Consider the following 14,834-nt stretch of genomic DNA (forward strand, 5'->3'; position numbering starts at 1 on the left):
TCTCTCTTTTCTCATGCTTAACTTCAAAGTAACTTTGTGTTGTTTGTGATGGTAAGAAAATATTAAGTGAGTTTTCTTCTTCATATCTCAGCTAGGGAAGTCATCTTCATTACATGTCTTCATCCAAATTTATTACGTGGCAAGACTTTGATCTTATCATGTTTCCTGCAGCTCTCAGATCTGAACCTTCCAGCAGTGGTGGTTGTTCACAATCGGCATCAGTGCAGTGTGCACAGATCCACTGCAGGCTGCTCAGGCAGAAGGAAGGTGCCACCTGGGTACAGGGATGTGTCCCAGGGACAAGAAACGCTGCAGGGCTGGGCCATCTCGGGGCACGTAAGCCAGCCCACACCTTAAACAGAATCCCCTGGTTTGCACCAGGGGATCATCATTGTCAGAATCTACGTTTTCTGAGATCAAACAAACCCGTTTTCTCTTTCCGGATAGTTTGTTTAGGGCTGGGAGAAGGGAGCAATAGCTTCAGGTCTAAATCCTAAAAGGAAGTTCCTGAAACTGCGATTAGAAGCGCAGCGTCCCTGTTGCAGCAGATTCCCTGTAGCTGTTGGAGCGATGCTGCCTGTGGACAAAGGAGAAGGGCGCTCTTCTGCTTGTCTTGTTTTGCACAAGTGGTGTCACAACACCAACTGCAGCCACTGGAAATCAGCGCACTTACTGAAATGTAAGTGCGCTGATGCATATAGTGAGAAACGCACCATTCTGAAAATTAAACAGCATTTTTATTATGATTATTCTGTCAGGGTGCGACTGAGCAGTCAGCAGAAATGTTTTTGGTCAGTTCCATAATTCCAGATAAAATTATCAGAATCATTCCTACAATAGTTTTGTTGCTCTACAAGTAAAGCAAAGGACCTTTATCACAAGAACAGTTATACTTCTAAGCCATCTGAATTGGATAGTTTTCACCTACATTTCTCATCCTCTAGTTTTACAACTTCATAAAAGGGACCTGGACTGGTTTTTCTGCTGCACGCTTCAGGGCCAGTGCGTAAGTGTAAACCCTGGCATCCACTGCAACATGTTCTTCTGCGATGAGATCTGCAAAAAAACCCCAAACCCAAAAGTATGAGATGCTGTTAAACTTGCGTAAATCATAGAATGGTTTGGGTTGAAAGGGACCTTAAAGATCATCCAGTTCCAAGGACCCGGCCATGGGCAGGGACGCCTCCCCCTGCATCAGGTTGCCAAGTCCTTTAGTAAAATGGAGATGTACAACACTCCAGACAAATTCTCAATGCTAACCCCTCATGCTCTCATTGACTCGGGTACCTGGCCCAGTCTCTCACAGCTTTTTGTTTTGGACACTACTCTAGGATGGGAGATGCCATGAGGAGCTGTGAGGGGAGAAGCTAAGGGTTTCCTGAAGCTCACGTTAGTGCACTGAATGTGTCAGAGAGCTCTTACCATTGATTCTCTGCAGTAGGTCATCCTTTGGAACTGAAATAACTTCCACAAATTCTAGGAGAGAAGAAAAAAAAATTTATGGACCTTTAATTTAGTGAACAAGAGAGGAAACCTACTTGTGTGTCTTGTTTCTCATGGCTTAGAAAGGGAAACAAACTGCCTGCATGCTCATCACCAATCAAAGGCTGTGAGCCTTTATTTATCACTAGAAGGCCAATTAAAAGCGGGAAGGCAGTAAGTGGGGTAATGAAAAAAAAGGTTTGGCAGAAAGAAACTGAGAAAGAGCTGGGAAAAACAGAGTGTAGCTGACATTGCTCTGAGGAGACCTTCTACATTCTGAGAACAGAAAATATACTGTTGAAGTGGACATTTGTTTGGCTTATACTGGCACAGTCATGGATCGTGGATGCACTTGGAAGCCCAAAACAGCTCAAAGACAAAGGGTTTCTTCTCAATAGCTTTGTGTTAACTTACACCTCCCCTGTCTCTCCAAATCAATTGTCACTGGGGCTTGATCTACAGTTGCTGTGGATCCAGTAATCTGTATTTCCTGAGATACTGGTGTAATAGGTGCAATGCTAGAAGATAATTGATGTGACAATGCCCCACAGGAACCTTCAAGTCTAGGCCAAAGCCTGTTACATGCATGTTTGATTACAGGCAGGAGATCAACCAAGCCCAAATAAAAAAATGGTCTAAATGACATTTTCTAAGTCAAACCTGTCCTAAAAAGATCACACGTGGCCTTAACTGTCACTGTGAGCACAGCTGTGTAACATACCTCCATCATCTGCAAGAAAAAAGAAACATAGCAAGTTAAGGATTTTGCAATACACTTGAGTTTACAACTAAAAAGCATTTTGACAGCTGACCAATCACACATGAACTGTAGTTACTTCTGGAATCAGCCCAAAATTCAGAGGAATATCTAGGTTCACAAGTGCTTATGGGCCCTGCTGAAGTTTGGCACAGATTTCTCATTCCCGTGTGCCAACAGCTGACACCCGGCACCTAAATTTCTCATTCCTCCACGGTGAAGTTAGCAAAGCACCATGGCTCTGCTTATCCAGGCTGCAGGATATAATTTGAAGGATGTTCAACATCTAAATCAGCTAGGACAGAAGAGATGCAGTGGTAGGGACAGCTCTCTTAAATCCATTGTTTTGTTACCTTTGCAGAGTTTTCGGATAAAGAGTACAAAACTCACCAAGTTTTTGCTTAGGTCTTGTATTGGCAGCCTCATCTCCGTTAATGGTGACACTCACAATGTGTGTCGTGCTGTTGGACAAACCCGGGTCCAAGCAGAGAGCTGCCAGCAAGCACAGACAGAGGTTAATTTTTCAAAAGCAGAAGTCAGGCACCCAGCCCTTTTAATGAAAGCTTTCACAGAAGTGTATCTGATACAAAAGGAGAACATATATTTGGAATACATTCATGCTGAAGAGCTGCGAAAAGCTTGGTTGCATGCTCCTAAAGGTTTTTGTAATTCACAGCTCTTTTACAGATCCCTTGTAAGACTTGTTCTCAGCAGCCAGGTTTGCTTTCCATTCCACAGACTGAAGATTAAGCTGTAAACTATAATTCCCTTATTGATCTCCTCAGCCTATTGGAGTCTGAATTTTGCCATCCCTGTCTCCATCTCTTGGTCCCCAGCAGCTGAACCCAAAAATCAAAAGCCAAGCCTCAAACTGCAGGGATATTTACTTGAAAACCATATGTACGTTGCCTCACCTTTCCACCGACCTTCTTAAGTTTTATTTATAATCCTTGTTGTGCCTCCATTCTGCTTAATGTAGGAAGCATTGGATTGGCAACAAGCACATTCCAAAGCACCTCTGGATTTACCACAATTATTCTCTGCTTCCTTCTTTCCAGTTGGAGAACCTGAGCGCTGGCACCTCCCCACAGCTGACATGAGGTGATCTCTCAGACTCCATTCTGCATCTATTGTTTCTACCTACAGATGCTGGAACTGGATGATCTTTAAGGTCCCTTCCAACCCAAACCGTTCTATGTTGTTCACATTAAGTCCAGCAGTTCAGACCTTTATATTAAAACGCCAAATCACAGCTTGAACAATTAGGTTTCGTGTAAAGGATCTTAACAGCAAAGTTCTCCCCTATAGACACCGAACTTTTCCTTTAGTCCTGTGTGCTAAACAGGAGTTCAGCCACTGGTTCGCAAAGGAAACAAAGAGTCATTGGTGCAGCCATGGGATACTGCTCTCTGCTAATCTGTGTAGAGTTTTGATTTGGTTTAGAGCATTTTAGACACTTAAGAGTACCCACCACAGGCAGAATTAGCTTTAGAAAAGTAAAAAAAAAAGCAAAGACCTGGAGTACATTCGATGACTTCCCCCTTGTACCCAGTTTCTTCCTCCAACTCTCGCAAAGCAGCACTTTCTGCAGTCTCATTTTCCTCAATGAGGCCTGTGAAATAAATAAAACACAAGACTAATTAACAAGTTAGCACTTCACTGCAATACCAATCCTGAGATCTAATCCAGCTTTACAAAGTGACAAGAAACATTGTCACTACTTTCATTTTACAGAGGGATAACCTGAGGCATAAAGAAGGATTCCAGTTCCAGGATTCCTCATGCTGCTGCCCACATCTTCAAGTGATTATCGACAGGAGCCTGCGACCTTCCCAGGACGTGGCATTAACGTTCTTAGGAGGGAAAGAAGCCAACGCTTTGGCTCTTACAGAAATGAAGAGTGGAGGGAAATGCAATATTCTACTCACAGGCTACTGTGCAAAATGACTCCAATCTTCTTTAATCTAGAGAAAAGGAGGTGTAGAGGAGACCTTATCACTCTCTACAACTGCCTGAAATGAGGTTGTAGTGAGGTGGGTGCTGGTCTCTCCTCACAAGTAACAAGGGATAGGATGAGAGGAAAAGGCCTCAAGCTAAGCCAGGGGAATTTCAGTTTAGATATTAAGAAAAATTTCTTCATGGAAGGGGTTCTCAGGCACTGGCACAGGCTGCCCAGGGAAGTGGCTGAGTCACCATCCCCAGAGGGTTTTAAAAGATGGGTAGATGAGGTGTTTAGGGATCCGGTTTAGTAGTGGACAAGTACAGTTGGACTCAAAGGTCTTTTCCAACCAAATGCTTCTATGATTCTAAAACGAATTATGTTTATTCTGTATTCTTCATGATGAAATATTCCTATTTTTGAATAGCACACTGAGCTACAAAGCTCACCATGATCTTCTGGATAGAGCTACTTTATTAAGACTGACACTCTAAGCACATCTACGCACACTTAACTGCCAGCTTTATGTGACTCATCTTCATGTTTCAGCCACTCACCTGCCGGAAATTCCAAGCAATAGCCATTAATTGGAGGCCTGAACTGTTTCACTAGGACGATGCAGTCATAGTGGAGAGTTCTCTGTAATACTGCTATCACTGCCACACCTACAAACAGTGATGGAAGACACAAATACACAGACTGTGAGTATAGCAGAAAGTGTGTATTTAGTGCTAGATCTCAAAAGGAACCCAAGCACTGTTACTCTGAGCATTAAATGTTTAGATGCCTGCTCCAGAATCCTGAATGATGAATTTATGGTTCTTGTATCATGCATGGTGAGAGCTAAAAACCCCAAACAGGATCTTTTTAGTCCCCCAGCAAATGAGAAGTGCACATACCAAGCAAGACCGAGCCTTAACCCCCCCACTATCTAGGGAAGGGCTCTCCTTCCTGCAGAGACCATTTGGAAGCCATTGTATAGAACCCCCTCCTACAGTCAAGTTTATGGCTAGATCATGTCCCGTTGTCACCCAGAAAGAACTCTATCCCTAGCTCCTAACAGCAGACTCAACTCACCAGTCTGTGAACTACTCTGTAGTTTATCCATCCCATCTTTTAACTTGCTCCACTGTTCTAAAGTGGATACAATGGTCTTGAGAAAACACTCCTACTAGGAAGGTTCTGGTTCTTTGGCACTTAAGTTAGCATTTCATTAGCTCAGGGATACAGCAAGCTCCGCTGAGCTGTTTGCTCTGCATCCTCATTCACTCAGAAACAGGTATCTCTAACTCTGCACTGCAAGTTTACTCCAAGAACTTTAGCAGGGAAAATGTCACTAATGTCTTACCATCAGCTGAAACACCCTTTTTGTTGCCAGTACGCTTTACAGTTTCCCAAGTTCTGTATAACAAAGAGAAAAGAACAAATTAATAAATGAAAAGGAACAATATCAATTCTACACTTGCTACTTAAAAGCAAAATACACTAACACACAGCAAAGCCCCATAAGATCACAGCTGGCTGTAGGCAAGCCCTGTCACATACTGGCAACGTAAAATGTCCATAGTATAATTCTGTTTTGCTTACTTAAAGGAGGGAGAGAAAGACATAAATGACTGTCACCGAACAGACAGGTCTTACAAAAGTGATCTGGAAAAGTGCAAAATAAAGCAATTTAAACATATAAGATTTGGACAGACAGTTCTGTAACAAGACCGTATGCGTTCTGTCTTTTATCTTGCTTTTGCATAAGGTTTATGTTGGGAGTTACAGGGAACTCAGCTCAGTTAGTTGAGCACACAAGGAGCATAGAGGCAAGGAAGACTGAAGCTACTCTCTCAAAGTAAGTGATGGGATGAGTAAAACCCAAAAAATCCAGAAGCAATAAAAATCCTTTCAAAAAAGCTCCAATCTTTGTTATTTTTTTAAAGGATGCTTGGCTGATTAATTGGGAGGCACTAGAGAAGACAATCAGTACAGAATCTAATACCTTAAGGGGACGGAAGTAAAGCAGTGTTGTTACACCTAATTGAAGGAAAACTAAAGCATCCAGAAGAATTGGACAGGTGTGGTGACTAACAAGAGGATAGTAATTCGGCAATGGTATGCAAGATCCAGCACCATCAGCAGGGAGAAAGGAGCCCTTAATGAAGAACCAGAAAAGCCACGGGATGGACTCTCTGTCCATCACACTCTAGTAGCACGGCCAGAATTGCTTCTGCAGAGCAGCTTTACAGGGAACTGGAAACACAAAGTAAACCAGGCTCCAATGGGCCCAAAAGGACTTAGGAGCCCAATTTGATCCTACATGCCAATATATCTGCTTAGAGTCAGATTTTTTTCTCTGAACACTATGAGCTGTAAAGGAATTGCACAATGAACAGATCTCATCTTGTGTTGAATGATAGGTTCGTAACGCTTATGTTCTCTAGCCTGGGGCTATTCTGTACAGTTGAGAACATTATAGGAATCTGAAATGTTGGAGAGGCAATTACCTGGTTTTACCAAAGGGATCGGTGTAAGTTGTTTCTTCAAGCTTCAACCATTTTCTTTCTGCAATTACCTAGAATAAAGAATTCTGTGTTACATACATTGTAAGAGTAATCCCAAAGAAATCTGAAGGCTAAGGGAGAAACACTGCAAGTATTTTTGGACTCTTGAAGTCAAAATCTCAGCATCAGAATAAATGCAGAACATGCAAAAATATTCCTGAAGCTAACATGGAAAAAAAAACCAAAAACATTCACTCCAAGTTTTTGAATAGGAAAAAAAGTGCCCAGTAACTTCTCTCGATGTGACTTTCACAACTATGTTTCAATGAATTCAGTGAGATTTTAAGTACTGGAAAGTCATCAACATTTTTAAAGACTTCCCAAAAGTCACTTTTCAGCTGAAAAAGGGTCGCTGTTCTGCAGAGACTTTAGCTCTGCTCGTGATTATGAGTGCCTGCTTACCAGAGAGCGTGGCCCAATAGCCAAATGTGCAAGACTGAAAACCAAACCATTTTGAACCTTTTCTTGCCACCACTGCAGACTGTGGACTTGTGTAACCACTGTTTTCTGCAGCTGTGAGCAGTGATACATGCCTGCCCTTTTCACGTTTCTGAGACCTGCTGAGTCTTTTCTGAGCTAAAAGAGTTTATTTATTTGCTCTGTGATGTTTCCTCATCTTTTATGTAATTCCTTTAAAAGGAAAATATCCCTAGGTATTAGCCCAATAGTTTAGTTCATTTAATATAACTTGTATTTTTAGCAGACAAGAAGCTTGTCTCCACAGTTTTGTATCGAGCTGGCTGTAGGTCTGACCACAGAAATCAGAAGTAATCAGTAAGAGGAACAAATCACTTTCTATTGTCTAATGAGACTTGCTGCTGACAGCAACAGAAAATCATAAACAAGGGGAAAAGAGGATCTGGGGGAAAAAAAACAACCCAGAACACATTAAATTATAGCAAAAGATGAAGTCTGAGAGGCCATTCATGTGGCTGGCACACTGCAATTCTCCAGCGTAGGACAAGGAGCAAATAGGGCCTGTGTAGATCTTGAACTTAAACCTGGGAGATTCACTGACTAAAAAAAGAATATAGAGGCATGAAATTTAGCACAGAATGAAGCTATAACTGGAAAACAGAGGTACTATACAGCATCAGCTGGAGCCAGAAGGCAAATCAGAAGTGATTCAGGCACCCAGTAAATTATAATTGAGCTGGATGAACTCGCATAATCCCAAAATGTGTTCCTTGGAACAATTAGTTTGATAGGCAATTGAACTAACAATAGCACTCCTGAGGCTGTAAATGCAGCTACACATATTTTTCATGTAGGATTTCTGGCATTTATTTTGGAAAGTATAATATTTCCACGTAACATGAATTGGAAAAGGAGAGCTATACATTCTCAAAAGGGCTTTCTAATAGCTCTGTAGTCACAAAACCAGCAGGAATGGAGATGATGAAGTACATTAAGCTCATTACAGATACAAGATGTAATTCAGTTTGGAAGCATCAGGTACATTTTAAATCACTTTGCATCCATTCCTAAATCACTGCAGAATTAGAGTACAGGAAGATCCAAAAGAGAAATAGATGAGAATCAAGTTCCACTGATTGTGCAAGGAGAAGTAAATACATACTCCAGTTAAGTAAACAGAGCCAAACATTTTGTGTTAATGAATTTTTTAAAGCATTACAGAAAACACAAAGGACTGGATTATTGATCAGGGTCCCACACTGCTGCAGCATTCAGCAGACCTGGCAGGTCATTACCACTGTTGCTCAGAAAGGGGAAAATGGCTGAAATCAGAACCATGTCACTGTCCCAAGGAATCCCAGAGGAAAAAGAAAAACCCTTGTCTGTAAGAAATTAGGCCTATCCGAACTCCAAAAAGAAAACAGAAGGGAAAATACCTAGGTTTTATGTGACCAAACAACATCAAATAAATTCTTTTGGTTTTAATCAGGTATTCTTAAGTAGAGCATCTGGCCTCTACTGTCACAGAGCAATAACTTAAGAGTACAATAAGACATGTAGCACAAATATTCACAATGGAAGTGTTCCACAATCCTCTAAAGTCAGGAGAAAACCTTGCTGCTAGCACACTACAGGGTGAGAAAACTGAAAGTTGCCAGCTTTCCCTAGAGAAGAAAGAGAATTTTATTGTCATCGGCCTCATCGGGTGCACAATTAAAACCTGTGGAAGTTGGCACAGAAGCGTAACTTCTGCTTTGCCAAATCCCCTGCTTAGAACCTAAGGACACTTTGTAGGATGTGTTCCACTTCCCATATTTTATAATAAGGTTTTTTTATTTATTTCTTTGACAGGCAAATGACATCAGTTTTTGCTTACAGCAGCCTGACTGTGGGTTTCCAGAAGTAGGAAGAAGGAAATAAGATCAGCCACTACTTTCATGAAAGAAGATATTCCAACATCAGACCACACAGTTACTGAAGTTACAGAACTACTTTTAACATAAGGGCCACTGGCAGAAGCACAGTAAATAATCTCCTGTATTAATACCACAAAATGACTGAAAAAGCCAAATAACTTAAAATATGTAATATCTAATTCCAGTATCACCAAAGAACACAATATTCCAGAAGACAAGAAATAAGAGGCACCATAGAGAAAGAAAAAAAAAGGATAAAATGAAAATTTTACATGCAAAATCACAGGTCTTAATAGAAAATCACAAAGCTTACAAAACTGAAGCCCCTTATGCTTGAGAACTATTCATATTAGACCACCACCCAAGGGAAAAAGCCATAAATATATCCCAACAATGTGAGTCTCCTCTTTCCGGAAAAAGTTTTGTACCTTGAAAGCTAAAGAAATTACAGTGCTGTGTTCATTCCAAGGAAGGAATGCTGGACAAAAGAAACTACATTTGTGCTAGAACAGCAGCACGACACTGCTAACAAAACTGTCTCTAACACAACTTTTATAAATTCACTTAGAACAGGAACAAATATAGGCAGTTTAAATTATGGTGAAAATGCTCCTAATAAGCACCCAGAAGCATCTCCAAATTCCTTCCTCAAGTTATGATATTTTCTGATTCTGTGACGATGCAAGCACTACATTTTTGAAAAAAAATCTTACTACCTCCTTACTAATGTCTTTAGAACAGCAATTATCTAAATTCAAACCCTTTCAGAAAGCATCAAAGAAGTAACAATCCTAATCGTTGAGGCAATTCTTAGTGGTTCATCCTAAAGGAACAGAAACAAATCTGTTTCATGATCCCCCCATTTCCATAGTCTCTCAGAAGTATCAGCATTATTTCTGAACACTGGAAACAGCCTGATCAGACAAGACAAGAAACAGCTCCAAAAACCCCCAAAGAAGCATCTTAAAATAATGTAACACTCTAGATGTCTCTCTCCCCATTGATAATTTGTATGATTATTTCAAGAAAGAGAAATTCCAACTTTTATAAAATTCTCTGACCATCAGGAAATATTTTGTCTATTGAACAGATTTTACAAACAAACAGCATTTACAGCACTTCTTACTCCACACTCACAAACATTCTGATCAGTCTCAAATAACTGTTACTTAACATAAAACTTAGGTCAAACCCAAGCATGTTATACCTCTTCTTTAAGGACGGATTGTCTAGCAGGTTTTGGAACGTCTGTGGATGTCTCAGTTGCCATTTTCAGGAATGTCAGGCTTTCCCCCTCCTGTTCAAAGTCCAGATTACTATGAAACAAAGTCAATATTTGCTTTCAGAGTAAAGTTAAAAGGTTCATTTCTGCATTCTAAATTAACAAATAAAAGTTGCTGGAGAAAGTTAGGGACATATGATGCCAAGTGCAATGCACATTTTCAGCTCCACCTGACGGTTTCAGAGTCAAATAACTCAAAGGAGAAGCGGAAGTTTGGGTCAAATCCCTGACTCACATAGTTGAAATAGTCCTAACAGCTGCCAAGTAGCTATGCTGGCTGAAGATACTATCCTTAACTACTCAAAGGTCAGGCACATGTAGAGACAAAATTGATCAAACTGTTCTATTCTGATCTGGCTGAAGTGCTCTGTCAATATAGCATTACCACAATGGGACCATGCACTCCACTGTGAAAATGGAACAAAACATTAAAAAGGACTTCAGTGGCAATAAGTGTCTGCCATGGAGAAAGAATCAGAATTAGAAACTACCTCCACCATACAAATATCACAAACATGCAAGTGACTCAATCCTTCCCCCAAAAAACAAGGTCAAAAGGTAATCCCTGTGTTGCAAGTCTAGGTGGCACGTGGAGTTATAGTGACCGAAGCATGCCACTCTCACTTACTGGGAATGATGCGGCTAACGCTGTGCAAGAAGCACTTGAACACAGCCCAAAGCAACGCTCCGCACCTGCAGCTCAATACCTCAGCCTCCACCCTAATGCTCCCTAAGAGGACATGATTGTCCACTCACTCTTTCAATCTGTTTCTAGCTGAAAGGCACACTGGGCAGCAAATACAACGCATGAAAGATTCACTATTAGTTGTCTGTCTCACTTTGGAGCTGCGGGGCACTTTCAACACTGAAATTCTTGTTCCAAGGGAGCTCATCTCTCACCTCTGAAATTATGTTGCAACACTTAAGTCCTGAAAATCTCATGAATTGTAAGCAAAAAGACAATGCAAAGAAGCAGACGAGTTTAAACACCAGGTGACACAAGCTAATCTTAAAGATCTCTAGCATTCTTAGTGCTGATGGCTGTAAACTTTTCATAAAGTCAACAGGAATCTTTCCATTGACTTCAACTATGGTTTAATAAACCTTAGTGGTTTTTTCTAGCAATGAACAGGTCCAGAAGTGAGTGATCACCTCTGTCAATTTTAGCACTTTCATATTTTATTTCATCTTTATCCTTTCATGATAACATCTACTGCACATTTGTGGAATATTTAAGAGCATGCGGCCACAATCAGCTTTCTTATGTATTAGATTTGTATTTAATTTCACAAAATACTTAAAAGGAACAGGTAGTACAAAATATTTCTGGTTATCCACAGGATTAAAATTAAGGTACATGAATCCATTTCCTCAGCATCTACACAGGGAAGGCTCTTTCTTAAGTAGGTCATAGCGGTCAGATATTCAAATTGTTTTTATGTAACAGAACTCCTGAAAAGGAACCCTGACCTATTAAACCCAATTCTGTTCTTTCAAAAATATGTTCTGTAATCCTTACTTAAAGCAATTAAGCTCCATCTTAAAACTACATAGGTTTACTATCTATCTTACTACTATATGCATGCAAAACCGTCCCAGAACTTCACTTGCTTATCTTCCTCTTTCTGTACCGCGTTAGTTCAGTTCTCTGTTACCCTTTTGTTCTCGAGCCAGCAATGTTGCAGACTCTCTTCACTCAGGGTTTAAAAGCTGCAGCTGGACAATGGCCATGGGCTCTTGCTGTGACTCTAAAGTACAAGACCAAGTTTTCCAACAAACTTATGCAAAAGAAGCACAGCCCAGCATACCAATTCCAAGAGGTTCCTGGTCATCCAGAGGAAGCAAAGGACACTCTGTACGATACCCAAAGTATACAGTCTCAAAAATATAAACCCGACATACCTAGCCACCACAAATTCACTTCCCATGTCTGGAAAGAATTACAGCCTTTTGGACTGACAATATAAACATGTCAAGAGAGCAGACAGCAAACCATATAACTGTTAAACTTTTGTGTTGACTTGGCTCAATAGGTCTTGTCTCCCCTCGCAGGAAATCCCGTCCCATTGATTATATTAATCCTTCTACACAAGCTTACAAGTATCACTGTATCTTTCCCAAACACCAATTACCACAATTGTACCTTAAATCCCACAAGCAGCAGTACATACAGTTTGTATTAATTTGCATGAGTATTAATTTGTATTAGTATTTACCTATATCAATTACAAATACATACTAGAACCTTGTTTCAGGGCAAAAACTCTCTTCAACACAGCTTGCTCCTTTCTGCAGTGGACAGATTCAAGGGTGGCTTGTGCCTTAAAATAACAAAAACGCGTACAGCTTCAGGGTTTTGAATTATCACTAAATCTAAAATCAGTGAAAACGAGAGAGCAGAAGACTCATCTATCTCATCTTCTGCAGTTTTGATCCTCTCCACAAGTGGGTGCAATAACTCTATGCATGAGTGACATTTTTAACGTGCCACTAAAGACGTATTTTTTCCAAATTCAGTGCAATAGAAGTGAGAATTTCTGCCGTTAGAAAGCTGAAATACCACTTGGTTAAATGAAGACTGCAATTCTGCTATCTTAGGTTAGTCACATGCGGCAACACCTTTTATTTGTAAACAAAATTAGCTGCAACTGAAAATTAAACTTTACACTAGTGACAAGTTTCATAACTCAGAACAGACCTTGTCTCGCAGCCCTCAGACAGGAAGGTTCTTCCATTTCATAAAATTAGCACTGCATCATTTGAGTTAAAAACACAACAGCTCGCACAGTAGCCTGCGAACCTGGGTTATGATTACATGAACTGCATAAATATAAATTTGTGACAGTTATCAGTGCAATTTTAAGACTATGTCAAAGTGTCCACATTTATCAGCTTTCTTAGCGTGACTCAACAGCATTTGAACTATAAATTATGGAAAAAACTCTTCAGTCCACTTTTGCCTTCTCTGATGATTTGTGTGGCCAGTATCATAGGCTACTGTGGGCAAACCATGCTACTTGTTCCATTTCTTTCAGATGAGGGTCAAATTCAGACCTGAAAAAGGCCAGTTTGGAGCTTTGGAGCCAGCTCTGCCTGACCTTAAATTTGAGACAGAGAAAGAATCATAGAATCACTAGGCTGGAAAAGACCTTTGAGATCATCAAGCCCAACTGTACCTGTGCACTCCTACATCATATCTCTAAGCAGGACAGACAAGGAAAGGCTGCAAACAGAAGTGATTACAGAAGAAGACACATCTGTTCAGCAGCAATCATACTTGGATATGGAGCTATTGGAACAGGTCCAGAGGAGGGCTATGAGGATGATCAGAGGGCTGAAGCACTTCCCATGTGAGGACAGGCTGAGAGAGTTGGGGTTGTTCAGCCTGGAGAAGAGAAAGCTGTAAGACCTTATAGTGGCTTTCTGGTACCTAAAAGTGCTACAAGAAAGCTGGGGAGGGACTGTTTACAAAGGCGTGCAGTGACAGGACTACAGGGAAGGAAAGTTTGAAGGAAAACAAACATATTATGAGAGGGACTTTCTGCCTAACTTTCAAAAAAATTACAATTATTTAGCTGGAACTTAACTTTAGCTTAAATCAAACACGTTCCACTTTTTGTAACAGCGACTTCTTGCACCGAGGGAGCACTCGCTCCCCTCACCCAGGCCCCTGACTGAAGAGAACTGAAACCCACAGGATCAGAGAACGGTTTGGGCTGGAAGGGAAGGTAACGCCGCCGGGGGCCAGAGGCGGCTCTGTCGCTGCGGGGCTCAGCTCCGCCGCCCGCCCCGCGAAACGAGCGCACGCAAAGCAACGTAGCATCCAAGGCCCCCGCCTGGAAAACCCGCCCCGGCCCCGGTGGAGCCCCGCGCACGTACGAGGCCAGGAGAGAGGAAGGCGAGGCGAGGCCGGGAGCGGCACCGAGCGGCAGCGGCGGCGCGGCCTGAGGCGAGAGAGGAGCGCGGCGGGGGGCGGGGCCGGGGAGGTGCGAGCCTATGGAGAGCGCTAGGGGCGCTGCTGGGGCGGGGCCTCGGGGGCGCGAGCCAATGGGAAGCGCTGGGGGCGGTGCTGGGGGTGGGGTCAGGGGAGGTGTGAGCTAGTGGGCGGGGCCAGGAGCGGTGTGAGCCTATGGGGAGTTGTAAGGGAGGTGCTGGGGGCGGGGCCAGGCAGGAGCGAGCCAATGGGAAGCGCCCGGCGATGTGTTGGGGGTGGAGTCAGGGGAGGCGCTAGGTAATGGAGAGCGCGAGGGGAGGAACTGGAGGCGGGGTCAAGGGAGGTCTGAGCCAATGGGGAGCCCTCAGGGAGGTGCCGGGGCGGGACCTGGGAGGAGAGAGCCAATAGGGAGCGCTCAGGGAGCTTTTGGGGGCGGGGCCAGGAGAGCTGCGAGCCAATGGGAAGCGCCTGGCTAGGTGATGGGGCGGGGTCAGGGGAGGTGCGAGCCAATGGGGAGCGCTAAGGCAGGTGCTGGGGGCGGGGCCAAAGGAGGTG

The 14,834-nt window shown here is 42.4% G+C and overlaps 1 protein-coding gene across 1 annotated transcript; it reads right to left on the reverse strand.

The window, feature by feature from the left end:
• Nucleotides 1–715: 715 nt before the first annotated feature.
• NUDT5 (nudix hydrolase 5) lies at nucleotides 716–14,242 on the reverse strand. Its single transcript, XM_069872153.1, has 9 exons — nucleotides 14,225–14,242; nucleotides 10,271–10,379; nucleotides 6,674–6,741; nucleotides 5,527–5,579; nucleotides 4,736–4,843; nucleotides 3,756–3,851; nucleotides 2,621–2,731; nucleotides 1,423–1,476; nucleotides 716–1,056 (listed from the first exon to the last, which is right to left on the reverse strand). Coding segments are annotated over exons 2-8 (501 nt in total). The 5' UTR covers nucleotides 10,334–10,379; nucleotides 14,225–14,242; the 3' UTR covers nucleotides 716–1,056; nucleotides 1,423–1,474.
• Nucleotides 14,243–14,834: the final 592 nt, after the last annotated feature.

Source organism: Phaenicophaeus curvirostris, chromosome 1 (assembly GCF_032191515.1).
Source record: "Phaenicophaeus curvirostris isolate KB17595 chromosome 1, BPBGC_Pcur_1.0, whole genome shotgun sequence".
Classification (NCBI taxonomy): Eukaryota; Metazoa; Chordata; class Aves; order Cuculiformes; family Cuculidae; genus Phaenicophaeus; species Phaenicophaeus curvirostris.